Raw genomic sequence first — 20,670 nt, 5'->3', positions numbered from 1 at the left:
AATGATCTCTCGCGATTCTCATTTTTCAAGGCGTTATTTTTTACGCAGGCACAATGCCATAAGGCATGTAGAAGATAAATCAAGATTGAAATAAATTTTTACTTACTATTAGACAAGCCATAATAATGGCTACTTTTCGTCTATGAGAGCTTGCATTTCTCTCTCAGTAAATACAAGGTGCTAAGAAATTACTTAAGCAGGTGAATTAAAAGTGCATCATTCAGCACCACAAAATGATGTTTTTGGGGTGTCTTCTCACTCAGCGCGCATTGAAGTTTCCCGACGATTGCCCTCGGCAGACAGTGAAATATGGCCGAACGTTTCCAACGACACATGATTTTTTTAATGGTGAATGAAGACGTTGGAGTCAAGGCTACGCAATTGCCGAGATTGTTTTGAACCCATGGTAGGATGAATGGATTTCGTTACCAACAACATTTGAGGACTACACAGCAATCGAAATCCGCGCCATAAAAAGTCGGCGGCAAACGAAAGGGTAAAGAAAGGAAACAAATTGGCCAATTAAGTAAGTCCAATTTCATGAAGAGTGAATAGAAATCCTTGAGGGAAAAAGGCCAGAGGTAGATGCTCTGAAGCGTACCAGAATTTTCTCAAGGAGCTATACATTACTTAAAGATATACTGACTGGTGAATAAGATGCAACTTTCCACCATAACATAATTATGAGATATACCTGTTTTACTGCACAGAAATAAGAGAGAATAACGAAAAAATTTCCTCTAATTGGATACATATTTCAAGTAATTCAAGAAAGTATTTCAAGTATTCCAGAATCTCATTGAACTTTGCACCAAACAGATTTTGATTTTAATGTCTGCAATATCTATAAATAACCTGATGATTGAAAAATAGATTAAAGGGTATCATACATCTATGAAATTCATTTACACACGCACTCAAAAGTGTACATGTTAATCTAAAATTTATTTCGTTAATAAGAAGAAATGTAATGATTAAACGTACATTGTTATCAATTTTGAAGATTATTTTTTCTAATATTGTTAAGTTTTCTCCAGTGCAACCATAGAAAAATCAAGCTGTAATTACAACTTTTTCAATGAATTAACATTACTTTGCATATTTTTCAGACTGTTTTAAATGCATTTAACTGTATGTTGCTTCATATAAAAATTGATTGAATGATGGCTTTGTGTTTTTTAAGACAACTTTAACATGAAGTAAATTTGAAGCGGTTCCGCCACATCAACCTAAGAACCTAAGCATTTAGTGAAACAGTTAAAGTCACTGCAGCGGCTTCCTTCAAGGGTTACACATTCGAAGGATGACTAAGAGGAAGACGTAGCATTTAGAACCATCGAAGATAGCCTCCCTCCCAAAAAAAAATGAAAACAAACTCAACAACAGGAGGAAAGGGTAAAAAATTAAGCACAGGGGGGGGGGGAAGAGAGACGTCTCTCCTTTAGGAGGAATACACTAATTGCTGTTTATCTCCAAAGTGCTCCGTAATTTACATCACTTGGGTCTGAAAGGGCAAGGGCGGAGCGGAGTGCGGGCGATAAGCCTGGAGGGACCTTACCTACACTTTAGTGCGTGTTCGGCGGTGGAGTGGGCATGTTTCTAATGTTTTGTTGGCTGCTTCGTCTCGATATTTCTTTCTCTCCCCGCCAGCCAGCCATCTCGGATTGTCTTCGGGAAGCTTTTTGTGGCCGCAGGAAGCTATGGCAACCATCATCGTCTCGCCACGATTTGAGAGGACTCTCCCTCTTCCGAAGAGATTCCGAGCCTATATTGCAGCAATCGACGTCCCTGAACACGATCGGGAGAGCCGCGGCAATAACGACCGGCGGTTACCGCGTGAGCACAGGTGTGAGACGCGTTTAAAAAGACCTTAAAGATTCGATCGAGTTACTACTTACTACATCTCCACTTCCATTAACTCGATTTGTCCGTACTTGCGCACTTGTCTTTGTTCGCGCTGTTTGTGTTCGTTTAGATTAGCCTAGGAAGTTCCCGTCCTGGCGATAGCTCGAAGTTTTTTTTAATTCGAATTTATCGCTACCAAACAAAAACTGCTCCCAATCGACACAATCTACGAATTCAAATGAAAACACCTTCACTTCAATTAAATCGATTTGTCCTCGCTTGTGCTTCTGTGTTTTCTCAGGTTATTTGCGCTCGTTACGCTTAGTCCAAGAGGTTTCCGCCTCGATCATAGCAAGATGTTATTTTAAAATAAATGGCACAGCGTTCACAACTCACAATTAAACACAAACTGAGAATCCGATTCAGGACAGATTTTTCTGTACCTACTTACGCAATGGTGTCTGCTCAAGCACTATGCATGTAATTCAGTTATCCTCGGAAATCTCAGTCTTAATGATACCAATTAGAAAAATAAACGGCACTGTATTCCCCGCTACCAAACGAATACTGTCCCTAAAACCAGCAATCGTAAAAAAATCATTCATGTTTCTATTCCGGTCTTAGGCGTTATTCGCCCAAGCCGAATAAGATTAGAGGTTTTTATCTAAATGTGCTAGAATTAATTAAACCATAAGCTACGGTGGAACATACTCGATGGATGAGCTATTTCCTACAGGCCTTAGTGCTACAAATAGGGCAAAGCTTCGCTTTTCGGAAAGGGAAATATCTGTACATTGAATTATTACAAAAAAATGAAAATAAAGGTAGTAAAGATTATATCATAATCATATAATACCGTGCCTTATTGGGCTCTAATATTTAGCTGTTAGCTAACTAGGCTAGAGATTAGAAATTATTTTATTAGTAAAAATGAGCATAATGAAAATACAGCGAATGATGAATGTAGGTACCTATTTCAAAATATGCAAAAAAGTACCCGATAGTCGTACTCTAAGATCGTGCTATGTATAGTAGCTAAAGTTTGTTTTGATATTCCGGGGGAATCACTCTGGTAAAATTGAATGGTTTACTTTATAAACATATCCACACTTATAGTTACGAAATTAGAGACTTTAGGAAGAATAAGGTAGGTAATTACAAGATGCAAAAACTGCTTTGAAAAAATACTATATTCTCAAAGAGTTCAATGTAGAGCTTATAACTTTACAAGCTTTAAGTTACTATTTATTTACAGCTTAATATCGTTACACTCGGTACAGTTATACTCAACACAAAAATACCCCATTCCCATGACCATTCAAAACATTTCTATATGAAACAAAAAAAAATATATGGGTGGGGTTGGTGAAACTGGTGGTGCAACTGGGTTCTTTTCCTACGCAATACTTACTGAAAACAGAGTCTACAACGAGAAATACGATACAAAGGATTTTTATTATTCAGTGCATTATGATTCATAAAGAGTAATTTTGGCTACAGTAAATTTGAGATAATCGTGGTGTATCATGCGTTGAAAACAGGAAATTTTGGTTAAAAACCAACCGTTTTAAGCAAATCACTTTCATTGTAACTAACGCTATCAATTTCTGCGGCTCACATATCCCTAAAACTAATATTTAGGTACTTGCTGAAAGGAAAAATCAGTATTTATCCCCACTCAATATCCACTTAAACAGAAAATGTGAGGAACCGAGAAATGTAAATGACAGTGATCATTTGGGGTTGCGTATGAAAGGTTATTGAGGCTAAACCTATTGTCTCCCATCCCTTAAAAGGCATGTGAATGAAAAACATATTTTTCTGCGACTAAAAAAAGCACAATGATATTTTTCTGATAATTACCTCTTTGCTGAATGTAAACGGTTGTTATGCCTTTAAATTATAGCCAGATTATAACAGCTGTCAACTCAGGGTGAAAAGTTTAGCCCTCCCTTTCATGGCCAAGGAGTATCTTCTTGAGTTGCTCGTAGAAAACAGGATTGCGATTTTAAAAGTGACTTATTGTTCATGAAATTGTCCTTGCCCCTTGAGTTATCAAGTTTGAATATAAAATAGCACTTCCCGTCAAAATAGAAAGATTTGCAAATATTATGCATCGAACGCACTGACATTATCGTAAAGAGGAAACCAGCAAAAAGCACGCACCTGGCCTTCGATAAAAAAACTGCGAGATTAATTTCCTACTCGTTCACTATCCCTGAAAGACTCGGCTATAAGGAAGATAACTGGACATTGCCTATTTTCAATTTTATTTTACCTTTTACAGAAAATTCATCGTAAATCAAATAGCTGTATTGACAATAAGGAGAGAATAAAATTTAAAATGAAGTAAAAGTTTCAAAACAGCTTATTACCTCTACTTAGCCGGCCATATTTTATTTTCATAGTGTTGAATTCTTCTTCTGGCAGAATACTTCTCAAGTATTTAGCCAGAACTAGAAAGAAAGACTAGATAATCAGCTTGAATAAACTCTACTTGGTACTAGAGAGCCTTGACCAAGAGGTACGAGAAAATAAATGCATTGACTAAACATGATACAGTATATGGCCATAATACTAGTGAATGTGATGGAGCTCACTTATCATACGTCGAAAAAAGTTCATTCACGGAGGCCGAGCATTGGCTCGAGTGGCAACCGGTAGATACTTGTGATCCTAGACGCCAATCGCACTTCCCGCTGAGGCCGACCATCTCTGAGATGACTTCGGCTCGTGCATGAAAGGTGAGTAATATATCTACTAGATTACGTATATTGCTTTACCGTATGGGTTTCAATTCAGTAAATTCAATGCTGTTTGATGTATTAATGCCAACTTTATACGGTGAATTATAAGGGAATATATATCCACACATACAAGATGTGCGTACAACGCAGTCTTAATAGTTTTCCCAGCACAAAATAACTTTAAATAATATATTTTTCAAATAAAAGAACTTTAAATAGAAAAATACAATAGAAAAAATTAATACCAAACGTATAACCTTCCGAAAGTACATCTGTAAATAGTGAATTCATTATACAGTCCATAGAACTTATCGCACTGACCAGTAATGTCATGCGTTACGTGAATATTTTTGCAACTGCTTGCCAAACATGCATGGATAAACCATGGTTAAAAATATCTATGCATTCACATCAAGGTGCAAGAAAAAAAAGCATGAAAAGGAAAAAATTGATGATAGGCCACGGGTGAATCAATTACTCTGGCAATACCTGATGAGAATCCATGAGAAGTCTCGACATAACAGAGAGATAGCTCTTTGCATGGAATTCAATTAAAACCAAACCTTATCTGGCTATGTCGCAGGTTATTGTGCACAGCCTACAACTGGTAACTTAACTGCCAATAAAATGTCAAACTACTTAAGAGGAAGTTACTCTCAGGAGTTGGTATCTTTTTATGATAAATTAAAGCCGAAGTCGTTGGAAGACTGGAAGGAAAGGCATTGTGAGCGCGTATACAGCTGAAACCATTAAATCTCGAACTGTATCTTCAAAATGAAGACTGCATATTAAAATTTTTAATATTGATACTTCGAAAGAGAATTTGAATTAATGACTTCACAGGTCGAATGATAGACTTATCATACGTTGCTTAACGAACAGAAGGCACTTTCGTTCGCATTAGTCGAAAAATGTAAAACAAAGTACGTGCCCATAGCATACCTACATTTAATCGAACAATCTTCAACGTTTTCAAAATGATCCCTCCGCAAATAAAAATAACAGCAGTAAAAAGTCAAGACTCCCTAATAAATTCAGTAGAAAACTAAAAGGCCATTAAACAACCTTTTAATATTTAAATAAACCAGAAATTATTTTACAGTAGGTAGAAATGGTGTAATATCACTGTTATCGGATCACGGAGATCGACCATATGAACGAATATCACCGAAAGTGCCCACAGTATATGAACTCACGAAAAAGCGCTTAAATTGCCCCTCTCAATCGAACAAACCAGATTTTTTTTTAAAGGTTCTCATAAAACGGCCATTTTCACTGAAGAAGGCGTCGATCGACCACGCAGATCCCGAACTTCTTTGTCGTGGGGTTACGCGAGGCGAGCGAGGAGGCCGTACTGCGCATGCCCCTGTCCCATGACACTAATCTACGGTCAAATCTGGAAGGCGGATCGGATTTTTTGCGTGTTTTTCCCCCCCGAGGCTTTTATCCGCTCGAACGTGGACGAAAATTGACACGGAGCTTACATCTAGTCATATACATTCTAGAGATTGAACCTGCGAGTCTTAAAAAGGAGAGGGTCGCGAAAAATATTCAGTAAAATGAAAAACATTCAGTTAAGAGGTGTAAAAACAATCGAGAAAGCTCAACATTTCTGGCGTAACTAGTTCGTTTAAAGATATAATTTATAGGTATCCACATATTACCGAAAAATATTGGTCGTGTAACTTTGGGGATACAACATAAGAAAAATACACTCGTAATCATTAACTTATATATTCGGAAAGGTATAATTACGTGACGCAACGTCTGGAGAATCGATGACTAAAATATGGCATTACTGGATTTTAAAAGGTTCATCCAAGCTTGAAAAATAAAATTACATTAATCAAAATGTCCGACATTAAGTTTTGCACCTATTGTTTTCGGTGCATTAGTAACGTAATCACCTAGCCAGCGAGTTAACTTTTATCCTTTGGCACGCGTTAAAAAAATACAATACCTAAAAGTAGTTAATAATCATTCGGGCTAAGATAAGAAGATGAGCTGGCAAAATTATTTGAAGTACTGTATTATTAATTGGTACAAATCGGTTTTCATTGAATGATAACCAGTATATTTTTCAATGCATAATTACTTAATAGGAATGGACTAATGCAAGACCAAATTCTGCTCAACACCCACTTAACTTGAATATTCATTTATCTTGGAATTTATACGACTTCATGGGCCACGGCCCTGGCCCCAAGCAGGTTTCTTGAAGAATGGCATATCTTTATCGCTGGAAATACCAAATGCTATCTGAATTAATGTATATATAATGAATAGAAAAGCTACAATCTTGAAAGATCAACAACAGCCAGAGATTGCCCCACGGAAATCATCAACCGACATCAGTAACATATGACAAACTGGAGAGCAAATATTTATCAATACTTACTTAAAACTGATACATATAGTATGTCCAATATAACCATTGCAACATCAAACCACAACAAAACCACATTATGCTATTCAGAGTTCTTATTTATAAAAATATCATACTTACCATTCTGAGTGTAGTTCCCATAAGTTTTATAATAACTAATATGCCCTATCACCACGAAAAAAACCATCATTTGCCTTATTAACACGGAAAGGTACTTCATGTGACGGTATGTACAACTCCGAGAAATAATTTGTATGAATATTATACATGTTATGAAACACAAACACTTATAGAAATCCAAGTAAACTTAGCTTTTCTCGAGTAATGACTTCAGAAAACCAAATGATTATCAGGTCACTTCCATATTGTTTCCCAGTGAGGACTCGGTAAACCTTGGATAATTCTAGGTAAGGCAACAGTTCAATACGATCTAATGTTTTTTTGGGTTCAGGGGATCGCATTTTGCATGAAGAGGTTCAGGAAAAATTAAAGTATATACTACCAGCACTGGAACGGTGCAATTTTTTCCAATGGTCATCAAGCATTTGAATTTTTAAGTGAATGGAAAGAACGTAAACCAATCAGGTTTTAGAAACTGAGGTTAAACTTCCAATTCTTTTATGATAACAATATTTGTCCAAAAAGAATGTACTTAATCTCCATACAACCTTTATACTGCGAATAAAGATAAAAAAATTAAGGGTAAATTGTTGCGTACTGGATTAAAAAAGCATCAGATTATTCAGATCATCATTTCAAGCAACGAAATGGCAAACCGTACACGTTGAAATTTATCACTGCTTTACGCATCAAGAATACTGGAGAAGAATGGCATCAGGTTTGAGGGTGTGATGTTTAGCGCCCGAAAGACATGTTATCCGATAGCTCACGCTTGAGCCGAAATTTTCCTTCTCCCTGATTCACCTTTGTATAGCCGACGCAGAAGATAAAACGCGCATATAATAATAATAATTTCTTATCCCTGACACAACACTCGAACGTATGCTTGCTCGATCTCCACATTACGTGACCGGAATTATCTTTTCGTCCTTAAATTTTCCTCCAGGGAAAAAAAATCCTTTCGCTACATTGCGTGCAGTAGGTAAATTCTTGATACTGTGGGAAACATTAGACAAGAGTTGGTTGTCGGAAGTTTCCGCCAGCTGAAGCACTTCCGGTTTTATTGCATGCTAATGGAGCAAAGTAAGATATTTCATTTCTGACAGTTTTAAACATTAAGTGAATATACGTCTTCGATGGACAGCCTTCTACAAGCCGAAAAATAACAAATGTGTGGTAGCATCCATGTCCATACAGTATTTCTTTCTCGTATGAGATAACTCAGGGATAAATGCACGTAAAAGTGATCACAGAGGGTTGCCACCTACGGTATTAACAGTAGGTACATTGCTATTCACCAGCTGCATGGGAAAATACCGAAATAAGTTTTTCGTCGCACATAAAACTAGCAATGCCTGAGTGACTAAAATGAGGTAAATCAAAGAGAGAACAAACAGATTCGTTTGATATATTTTCACATGAAACGGTAGCGTGCACGCAAAGGTTGGGCTTTCCATATTCGTTTACCGATTAAATAAATCGAACATCAATATCCAAAACATCTGAAATGGAGGGGGGACTCAATATAAGCATCATACATTTTTTTATTTAAAAAATTAAACTGAGTAACACAAAACGCTCGAAACAATTAGCTATGCCCTGTCCCTGGCGCTTCGCTCCATATGATGTTTACATGCCGCTGGCTGCAAACGTACGCTGCATCGTGAAGCAATAAGTAAATCTTCTTGCGGAAATATTTACCGCATGAATCTGCTACAGCAGCGTTTCAGATGAGAATTTCGTGCTTACCTGAACAACCAACAAAGTAGGTATATTTATTGCGCTATTCACCAACGAGGCGATAAGATGACGGTCGTAACATGAAAGAGACATCATATGCACTGAAACAGATATGTTGCTTGACAGTTGTTTTCAACTTTCACGGGGCTCTGTATATAGGGGATTTCATTTCCTTCCTTACAGGCCAATTAGCACCGAGTGTTCCGAGAAAAGTACCGCGCCAGGGGGGAGTGGATGGGCGTTGGAGGAGGAAAAACCTAAAGGAAGGCAGTAAAACAATAAAATCGCCCCAGAAAATGCTCCCGTGACGGCTTCGACGTCAATAGCGACCGAGTGGCGACGATATCTGGACTCGCTCACGAGGCCAACGATCAACGGACACAGGGAGGGAGACCAACGCCTACGCCCAACTGCTTTCCTGCCCACCGCAACTCTCCATCTTCGATTGACGCGGGAAGGAATCGTTCGGATACACAGTGCCGTGAAACGACTAGCATACACTCACCACGGATTGTTTGATTTTTATTGCGTTCCCATAGGATGGCAAACCCTACAGCATTACGGCTACCTCGAAAGTTTCACCTACAGCCACGTTCACGACAACTCAACCAAGCGTAACTGGGCTTATTATCATCCTGAGTTAAAAATGACTTATACGCATTAAAAAAAATGACCTCTCAGATTGTGTATGAATCGCAAAGAGAACTTTCAACCATTCCTACGACTGTCGACTGTAATTATTACGATCCTTGCTTCTGGCTTCTTGCATGAACTTATTCGGTATTTTCTAGGCAAAAGACAATTCCAAGTTTAGTTACGTCACTTAAAAGTTGTTCTGAACCAGTAGAAGCTCTTCTCAAGTGTTAAGCTCCATAGTAACGCCAGCTTAAGTTGCTGTGAACGAGGCTTACTTACTCTGCAATCATAATCGGGTGGTTATTTTAAAATCGGTCGCGTATATGATGGAGAAATTCAAATAATTGTAATTTTTAATGCAGTGATTTCACCTGGATCTACAGAGAATGAGGGCTCAGGGGAGCCCTTCGAGGATACAACCACTGGGGCCAGGAACCAAGTCCGTGAATTATAAGTACGCCCGATCACCCGGGAACGAGGAGGAGAGGAAGGAAAATGGAGAGTGGCGCCGCCGCGATAGGAGCCCGTCGACGCCTCTGGGGTAGGATAGTTTCGGAAGGGATGGGACGGGGTAAAACACCTCAACGCTATAGAAGCGAAGAGGGCCCAACTAAATAGCGTAACCAGGCAAAGCCATTATTATTCTAGCGATTTTGGAGGATTATTCTGTGAAGAAGAAAAATCCTTCGATCAAATCGCTACCTGGATCTACACTAGTCACTTAGAGTAGAGGATTTCTGGTCTACTGCGAAGATCTATGCATCAATAATTATCATGGTCAATTCAAGGAGGCCATTCCCCATGAACTACCATGGTGGATATTCATAGCAGTCGAAATCAGACTTACAATTAGTACGTAAATACTTTTAAGCCAATGTACACATGCAAAAATAACTCAATTTTTATGTATAATAATTAAAACAAGTAACTATGGGGAATGCCAGGCACATCAGTAAAACGGATTGCGTAATTGTAGAGGTGTGATTGTATAGATGTACAAATTTAGGTACCCTAAATACTTATCGCTATCTCGTAGGCACTGCCCAATATAATATAGAAGAAAAATGCTATGGAATGAACAGTAAATATATCAATATGTCCGATGATAGGAATCCTAGTGCCAATTAAAGTTATATGGAATAAATCTCAGAAATCGGATTTCCGATTGTCTAACGCATTCATCAATGGTGACGAGTATAAGTATCCACCCTATGCATGCTATAATTAGAATACGTAATTATGTGTTACCAGCTGAGTAATGGTTATCGCAGTGAAGCAATAAAACATATCCTTAGAAAGTAACTATACCCAAGCAAGCCACGCGGGTAGGCACGGCTTTTAACAGACTTGGCAGCATCGGAAGCCAAACGGCACCCGAGGAGTTCGGTCGCCGATGACAAATTTGAATTTAATCTGAATAACAGCGAGGTCACGAGAGAGTGTACACCCTCTGAACATGATGCGAGGGAGGAAGTGGCGGAATTGTTGAGCGATAGGGAGACGAGGGGGGGCAGGTGGGCGATATTGAAGTAGGGAGGGGGAAGTGTGATAAGGAAATGGAGGCGGGGGTGAGGGGAGAAAAGACGCCGTCGAAGCATTATGTTCCGTGGGGGGTAAGATCCGTCCAGGGAATGATGAACACAAGGGGGGGCAAGGGAAGCACATATAGGGGTTTAATTATTACTTAGAATGGATTGGGGATAGGAAAAAAAACATGGAAGGAGATATAGGAGAACTCTGTGAAAACCCCGAATGAGAAGGAAAAAGCTCTGCCGAGGTAAGATTAAAGTAAATATTTGTTAAATTATAATAGTAGAGTAATATATGTTTAGTTGCATATTAACAGTAATTTTTATGAAAGTTAATATTTCAAAATAAATTATGATATTCCTACTGTTATTAAAAGCTTTGCTTGAACACATCGCAGAAGACTGTGGTCGAGCAAAGTTTTAGGCTGCCAAAGAAAATAACTCACACTCTGTAATCACGAGATCAATGTTTTGTGGAGCAGCGCATAAAGAGCGTTTTTGATAATTTTAAATAAAATACGCCAGAAAAAATCTTAAGAAGTAGCGACATTCACAAAAATGGAAGTATAAATTGCATTAGAGTGTGAGGTAAGTTCTTTGGCTCCTAAAAACTTGCTCAACCACAGTCTTCTGCGATGTGTCTGTGCCGATTACGATCTAATGAGGAACTTGCATGGGTCGTAGATTGCTCTAAAAACTATTTTGAATAAGTCAAATGGATACATTAGCTCGCAAAAATACCTTCAGTTTCTCCATTCAACATCAAAAGAAATAAAAAAATTGCATTTAAAATCGAGAAAACTTTCTCTGAGCCGACCAGTGCGCGAAGACACCCGAGCGTTGCCGAGGCCAGGCGTGACGTCATAGGTGCCTAAACAACCGTAGGGAGTAGGGAAATACGCTGATCGCATGCTGTAAAATTTGTTTTGAGGGAGTATTTAGCCGCTCATCGTCACTTTATTTTGTTCTGTTATTCTTGGGCAAGTTTTCCTATTGCTATTGTGCCTAGATTATTACTTGGGATATTAATAATGCGGCATCGGGATGATGAAGTACAAGCGTTTCACTTCGTATGTTTTAGTGATCAGAAAAATGGATGATAACGTTGCCACTCGTTCGAATAGTACACCTGAAATTCATCTACATCTACATAATACCCCGCAAGCCGCCTAAAAGGCGTGTGGCATGGGGTGTTAGGACACCAGCCTTTTTTTAGGATACCAAAAATTGATGCCACGACCCTCATGGAATTTGTTAAGACAAATCATTGCTATACGTCGGCGGCAAATCGAGTTGTAAAAGAAACTTGTAATACTGGAGGATAACGATCGTAAGCTGTGCTGTTGATATTAGAGTAAGCTGTGCTGTTGAATTTGGCAACACCGAATTAACGGAGAAGGTAGTCCTATCGAATTCACAGCAAAACAGTCTGCACACAATCCATATGTGAGATCGCGAATCGGTTCCGCTAACAACACACACACAAGCTATAACCTATTTCAATAATATAGGTAAATCCATAAACAATATACTAGCATATACCATAAAAATATAGTGGGAAATAGGCAAATACTCTCATCAAAAACTGGATGTCACTGTCACACTCTTATATTCATAATGTACAACTTACAATAACAGAACTCGTTATGATGAAAACAACTATTTATTCACTGATTTAAACCCTTAAATTAGCCCACACAAGTGACACAGGTGACTTTTCTCACTACTATTCGTTGAAATAATGGAATAACAAACTTCACTCACAGTTTTTATTTCAATAGCGTGATCGTGAAATGTCATATCTACGGTGAACAACGGAGATTAGCACGCCACTGACAATTTTTACACTACTGTTAGACATTTATCGATAGCGTAATAGCACTTTTTACAATTCAATCACGATGGAACACTGATAACTCTTGGCCGATATTTTTTCAACCCTGTCAAACTTTGTGCATTACAACCACTGACACTGTGATTATTAGTAGTAGCTTAACGGGAGATGTCACGTTGAAAATAACACTATTTTGGCACAAAAATGTTCCTTGATGTCTCCAATCAGCGAGCAAATGTTGCATTGACTGGAATTCACCCCATAATACGAGCACATACAGTCCTAAACGACGAATTCTCCGGTACCTACTAATAAACGGATGAAGTTATTGTATATAAAAGCTAAGCGGACATTAGTAAACATCAAAATCGTTCTAATTACATACTTAAATGAATGATATGCCGTCGATAACATCAACTTACAATTAACGTATCCCCCTTCCAATGGCCGTGGCTCAGACTCCTACAACGATGTTATTTAGGTATTATAAAATTTTTGGTTTAACTGCTCCAGTTTTATATTTTATGACCTTACTCAGATATTAATATTATAAATAATGCAAAATATGAGGGCTTCCAAGCCTCTATCGTCGGATATTTATCTTTAAATATAAAATAATCAACACGTCTAACAAACGAAGCTCTCACAACTGCTGGCAACTATTACAATCAATCACAACAATAGCTTCGCGTGATGTTTAGGCACCTTTGACGTCATCGAGGCTTCGTCGGCAGTGGCTTGGGGGGTGAGGGAGTTTTTCCCGCGCTTTAAAATTCGTTATATTTATCATTAAATATCTCGCGAAGGAAAACTCAGATTTACATGCGGTTTTCTTTGTTGTATTCAGAAAATAATTTTCTGTCCACCTGTGAAATAAAAAAAATTCATGCAAGTTCCCCATTAATGTTTTCTCCAGAAATTTTGCTAAAATACGTATCTGCTGTCAAAAGAACTACATATTATTCAGATTCAATTTCATATTTACAGAATTTTTATAAAAAATAGACACTTAACGTTCAATTTTCAGGTTACTATATGACTCGCGGTCAAGCTTGTCGGAATATCAACTATCTGGTGAAAATTGGGCATTTATTCTCAATATATATAAAGCTTTTTACGTGGTTCATACCTCTCTTGACAACGAAAATAGTAGACTTAGAGACATGGCGGAACATCAAATAATTATTACCAATTATTATGCTTATAACTATTTGATAAGTTCCAAAACATTCTACGATTCTTGTTTTGACCGATAATTATACAATTGAATTCCCTAATTTTTTTCATTAAAAAACGGGAACATGAGAATTGAACTGCGTGCAAATGAAAAAAATACGGGTTCTACGTTGAGGTTTTATCCAACCAATTTCCTCTTAAAATTATTTTACCTTGCACGGGAACACGTCAAAAGACCTGTCAAAAGCGTAAAAACACATTTCAATGCATAAACAAGTAATATAAAAAGCCTTTCGACTCAAGTGTCATCCAAGCGGCAATAGATTATTCAAGGCAGATAAATTATATCAGCCAAACACACATGTGGAACGGCGTATATAAAGCGGTTTTGATAATGTTAAATAAAATATGCCAGAAAAAAATCTTCAGAATAAGTGTCATTCACAAATGATGGAAGTATCAATTGTTTTACTCCTTGAATACCAACAATGAAATACATGCCTGGGGTGTATGACGTGAATCTCAATAAGTAACTAAATTGCCCCCCCCCCACCATATATACGATCATGTCAGTTTTAAAAATTACGCATAATAAATGAATTTATCGCTCTCAGTCAAAATTATTCGGGTTCCATAGCGTTTCGGGCTCTTGCTTTCGTTAAATTTGCTGAATTTTTAAAACGAACATCACTTCCAAAGCGTCAATTTGGCTCTGAAAAAAGATTACGTCTTGCACCACAGCTCACGCATTTAAAAAAAAAACTAAATTAGGCTTCGCATGAGTTTACATTTTTCATAAGCCCAAAATTAAACGCCTGGAATATGGAAAAATGTTGACAGCTGACATAAAATACTTTTACAATATTTACGCTCGTGCAGAAATTTTCAATCGTAATTTGAGAGGAATATGATTTTTTAAAAGGCGAAAAAGACTACATGCATTTCATAAGGCAGCAAAAGTTTGAGAAAAATTCAGGAATTTTCTGCTGGAACAGAATTCATGTAAAATTTATATAAATTATTTTTATAAATATAAACAGCATGGATAGTACAGCGACGGCTAAACAATATAACAACGACTGCCCCAATAAATAAGTCGGATATACCTCATACTTTGAATACAAGGTTAAAATTGGCCTAACTTGACGTATGTTGTGCTTCATTATGATTACCGGCGTTGAAAACTCATGCCTGGCTTATTACAAGTGAATTTTCAATTAAAAATAATGTTTTAAATATATTTATGCTGAAGCAAAGATTCGATCTAAAAGATAATAAAATATATCGACGATTTTGTTTTAAAACTGGGATGAGAAACGTGATTCCTCAATCCATTAGTAATAGTTAGTGCAAGTGTAGAAATTAAATTCTTACGGGACCTCTACATTTCTCGAAAAAGTATACCATCATTTGAGTCTGCGCTAGGTTCATGATATGAACATTTATGATACTTAAAGAAAAATTGGACGAAAAACTGACAATTCGTAACACAAATCACGCAGCACTCTCATAAAAAACTCGAGGGGAATCCTGAGATAAATATTGCTAATACCGACAAAATAAAAGTTCTTATCCTTTAAAATTCATTTAAAATTCCATTAACAAGAAATTTTATTCGATAATAAACAGCGTAAAATAATTTTTGCTGATATAACTGTCGAAAACAATTTGAAGAAACAAGACCTAGATAGTCCTCATACTACAGACACATTTACTTGAAATAACTAATTTTACCAAGCTTCAGTTATGATAAACCGAACCAATAAGAATCATTTATGAATACCTAAAAGGAAAAGAAAGATAGCTGAAATGCAGAAAATATGTCTCGATAAGTAGAAGGCAGTTTAAAAGATAAACCAGCATTACGATATGAAGCACTGTGTTAAAGTCATTATCAGTCTGAACGCTGTGAAAGATGGTGGAGTGAGTAAGTGAAAAAAAACACGGGAATTATACCTCACTTCCATAGGCATCATGTTTAATATTTGAAATTCACATTGCGCAAACTTTGATGAGACCACTATGAATTTACTTCATTCTCATGTGGGTAAAATTAATTTTTATCAGTAGGAGTAAAACACAAAATCTTGGTACAAACAGATCTGCAGTGATTAATTTATAAACGAAAAATTTTCCATTTTTATGGGTTTTAATTTGTACTAATTTTTACCTTTAAACCAGATCAATATTGTTACTCAAAGATAAGGCGAGTGGGAACTGAAACTAGGAATAAGAGAAAAATTAAACGCCCATTCGTACCCAAAAATTACTCTTACGCCAACAAAATAATGGTTTTAATTTGTCACCATTTTACCCATTATTCTTTAATCAGTTGATCAAAGTTTCTAACACTATTGTATGGATATGTCTGTATATTTCATCAATAATTCTTCGCCATAATCGAATACTTTGGTCCTTTACGACACTAGATATTTCCATTTATTGCTATGAAGAAACGCGTATATCATAGTAATAGGAATAAATTATCAAATGAATAATTAAAATACTCTAGACACAAGCAATTTTAAACCATTAAAAGCGCCCATCCTATATACAAATATATGGCCTTATCGATCGAAGACAATCGATAAACGTAACATTATCGATTTCTTTCACAGCCATAAAACCATGGTGTGCATCAGACAAATAAGACTTCTGACTTTAGCAAAGTCAGTTAAACTTAATCGATTTCATTAATTCAGGTTTTTTATCTTTAAAAATATGCTCACTGCTTGTAATACAAAGCACATGAAATCAAAGTCAATATAGTAATTGTTATGAATTGCCATGAAATAGTTATGAAATTAAAAATAGTAGTTGTTATGACTTTTTTGGAAACTAGACTACCTGGACAATCTACTATGTAGTAGTTAATGTTTACTAACAGATATTAAGTGACGAAAACATAATTAGCCACCCTGAATTACAATAAGTTAATTTTACCCTCTGAAATTGTGTGAGTTGAAAATTCGTCTCAGATAATGAGAGATAACATATGCAAGGAGGTGATGACAATATTGTATTTGGGACCAGTCGAAAATAATCACATCGTTCTTGGTCTTGTAATGAGATTATCTGCTTAGTGTTATAAATGTATGATTCGATTGCTATTATTGTAAATACCAGGCAGAATTGCTGAAAGCCCTAAAAATACATTTCATTCAGTAGTATTACGACTTAATAGTATGCGTGGAAACTTTCAATTCTCACATATGAATTGCATCATAGTGGCTTATATTCACCATTCGTCACATTCAACTGGCGAGCAAAAACAATTTCCTCTTTTACATACAATGAATATCCAGGCAAAATATTTTAGTTATTTATGACATTTTCACCTAGTTTAACAAGACTGCATGAATGTTCATAAAAATAATGGAATTGTAAGCACAGTATTACTGTAAGTTAAAAAAATATCAATGCTAAATTTTCCAAATCCAGGTAACCAATAGCATTGATATGAATGCTTTGCAAGGATGTATTCATTGAAAGGTGTACAGATTTTAAAAATAGGATGTTTGAAACAAAATCCCCTTATTTGACATGTTTCAAGGCATTTATTACCTACCTCATATAGCATGAGTATGCGGTAAAAAAAAACATTTTCGAATTTCATGTAATTACCGGTTGATGAGGATTCGTGGAGATCTGCATCAAATTACAATCAAATAGTTAGACTTTATTAATGATTAATTAGATGCCATTGTCAGTATTACAGTGTTTTAGTGCGCTGATTATAACATTTACAATGTGCTTTTCCCATTAAAAAAAGATGTACAAAATATTAAGAACCATATCTCATTAACATTGATTATTTAATGTGAACTTTAAATAAAATATTGGTTGATACGATAAATCCTTGGATAATTTTGCTGGACAAGAAACGCTTGCCTATAGACATTAGGGCGTGGATGCACATCATTTTGCCCACCTTACATGGTTCTCGGATTAGTTAGGTAATACTTAAATAAATGATCAAACGAATTCCCGAAAGAGGAAGACTCGGATTTAAGCAGACATATTTCATCTCACTCCATCAAAACACGTGTTGCATGAAGATATTAAAAAGTGATTGCGAAATATGAATGATGCCTGAGCCTACAATGTGAGATACATCAACGAATGGTAGGAACAATTATATAAACACGGGCTCATGCATTCACAGCTCCAGTGTTTATTAATGCAATTAAGTAATGTGGAAATGTGTCACACAACAAGTCATGCAAATACATAAATAATAATAAATAAAGCCATGAGATGATTTACACACCCTCATATTCATGCACTTATAAAGCGCTAATTGGGTGATTGCTGTAAATAACTTGTTAAAATCGATTACTTGATGCAAATACGTTTTGAAAAATCTGAAAAATGAAACATACGATCATCTTCGAAGAACAAGTTGATAGATAAGGCCAATGATATCTCCTTTTCCGTCCTTAAAATAGAAAACTGAGACTGTCACGTTTTCTGTCCTAGCACATGAGGATGACATCTTGTTCACCAATTTATTTACTCCAGCAAATATGTAATGCGTTCCCTATCTATACAAATTATTCCCACCTTTTTATTCACATATTCAACGCTTTAAATCGCAGATATAGCAATAATGCACGACCCTTAACAAAAATGAATGTGATTTTCAAATGACAGCCTCAGCTATTAAAAAAATAATGAATTTCACGTGAAAAGCTGTTTTCTAAAAGATGTTAAAAATACATTAATCTATTCCTTCAAATAAGGCATCGAACAATTCTTTTTTTTCTTCAATACTTTTAAAGGTGTGATAGCACCAATATTTGATCTTGGGACTTGAAAACGAGCGTGTGATTTAGGTGCTGATGAAAGGATTTTTTAAAAATGTCCTCAACTCACCAGAGAGCCTCTCCTTGACCACGTGCGAGGCGAACGCTGCACTCCTTTGCAGCGGGTCGAGGGACGCTAGCCACGGGAAGGGCGAGGCGAGGGCGGGCATCCCCGGTGGCCTGTGGGCCGGCACCCTGATCACCGTCCCGCCCCCCGCCGAACCGTAAGGCGACAGACTCGGCGGCAGGGTCCCTGCCAACAGCGACGGCACCACCACGTTGGAGCATAGCGCCGCAGCGGCCGCCGCAGCCGCCGACCTCTGCTCCATCTGCTGCTGGGGATGCGGGGGCCTAGGAGGACCGCTCCCGGGCCGAAACGGGTACCCATCGCCGTGGGCCTGCTGCAGGAGCAGGTGGTGATGGTGGTGAGGGGGCGGGAGGAGGTGGTGGGGATGGTGGTGGATCAGGTCCGGGGGCGGCGATGGACCGGCCGGAGACTCCACCGTCGTGTCGCCCTCCTTCCTGGGGACCGGGGTCCGTCGTCTCCGTTTCCCGTGGCCGGCTTTCCCGTTGCCAAGCAGTCGGGAGATGCTGAACGGTAGAGCGTTCTCTTCCTCCTCGTCTTCGCCGGTCGCGCCGGCATCGTCTTCCTCGGCTTCGTCCTCCGCGTCGTCCGGGGACTCGTCGTCCGCGCCGTCCTCGAGACCGCTGCTTCCGCCGCTGCGGCACATGGCCGCACTCCGCGCTCCCTCCTCGCCCTCGCTGTCCGAGTCGACGTTGATCTCCTCGTCGGGGTCGTCCTCGCGGTGCCCAGCGGGAGACGAACCCGCGCTGCCCGGGCCGCAGTCGGGCGGGGCCTTCCAAGGCATGGCCTCGGAGAGCGTCGTGAACACTGCGGTGACCACCGTTTTAAAAACTCGAAAGGAACAAGTATTTTATAATGGGATTCCCCTTTACTTTCCCGCTCTACACGGGAGGTAAGGAGGGTTATGTCAGTTAAGTTATGGGCGCAATTGTATCGTTGAGGCAAAAATGCTGATCACGCTTCAAAAATGAAATATTCATATAAGTGTCTTCTTGCCTCTTCTTCCGTCGAAAGTTCTATCTCTCCTTCACGCTTTTTAACTTTGATCTTCACAACACACATCAGTCATAGTAAGACTCTTGATAGATACACAAACAACTGTTATTACTGTTTTTTTTAAAAGCGGCAGCTGTCTTCCTAATTCTTCAAACTTGTTCTCAATTCTTCGCGCTATTCCGCTTCATTCTTTTACAACACGCATGAAAGTCAGCCAAATTGAAGTCTATGAATTTTAGTTCCAGTGCTAATTAGAATTACTCTCGACGTAAACAAATGTCACGCTCAGGTTGTGTGCTCTTCGGTTCCGGTCCGTGGGTATCATTCACGACGAAACCAGCGTGGATGAACTCTTCAACAGGCACCCCAAACTTGTGAGTGGTACAAAAGTTCCCATCTTGGACACACGCTTCAATGGGAGGGCAGCAACAACAACAAATCGAAAACACTGAGAATTTCCGTGTGAGACGTTACAGTGGTCGTCGACTGGGGTTTCGACGCGGCGAATCTGGCAAGGACCTGTCGCTATGACCACCCCACACAAACTGAAGAGGCGATGGAGGGGGCAGGGCCTGGCGAACGCCCCACGCTGGGGGCGGGGTCTTATTCTCAATCCTCACCCCTCTACCACTCCACACTCGGCCACCGCTTCTCTCACGCAGCAGACTCGTTTTACTCCCCTCCCAACGATGAAACATTTCTCCCCTTTACAAAGAAAGCCTCCCTACCTCGAATTCACATCTAGAATCCGCGGAGTTTTATACCCCTTCC

General features: G+C 38.3%; 1 protein-coding gene across 2 annotated transcripts in view; it reads right to left on the bottom strand.

Annotated features, from left to right (window-relative positions):
- The window catches only part of LOC124153610 (T-cell leukemia homeobox protein 3), a 147,241-nt gene extending 126,793 nt beyond the window's left edge, over window positions 1-20,448 (bottom strand). For both annotated transcript variants that reach the window (XM_046526892.1, XM_046526893.1), the window contains exon 1: window positions 18,889-20,448. In XM_046526892.1, coding sequence (XP_046382848.1) covers window positions 18,889-19,687 — 799 coding nt within the window. In that variant the 5' untranslated portion in view covers window positions 19,688-20,448. The remainder of the gene's footprint in view (window positions 1-18,888) is intronic.
- Between the last annotated feature and the right edge of the window lie 222 nt (window positions 20,449-20,670).

Source organism: Ischnura elegans, chromosome 2 (assembly GCF_921293095.1).
Source record: "Ischnura elegans chromosome 2, ioIscEleg1.1, whole genome shotgun sequence".
NCBI classification, from domain to species: Eukaryota; Metazoa; Arthropoda; class Insecta; order Odonata; family Coenagrionidae; genus Ischnura; species Ischnura elegans.
The sequence above is the reverse complement of the archived record's forward strand: the minus strand, read 5'-3'. Positions and strand labels throughout refer to the sequence as shown.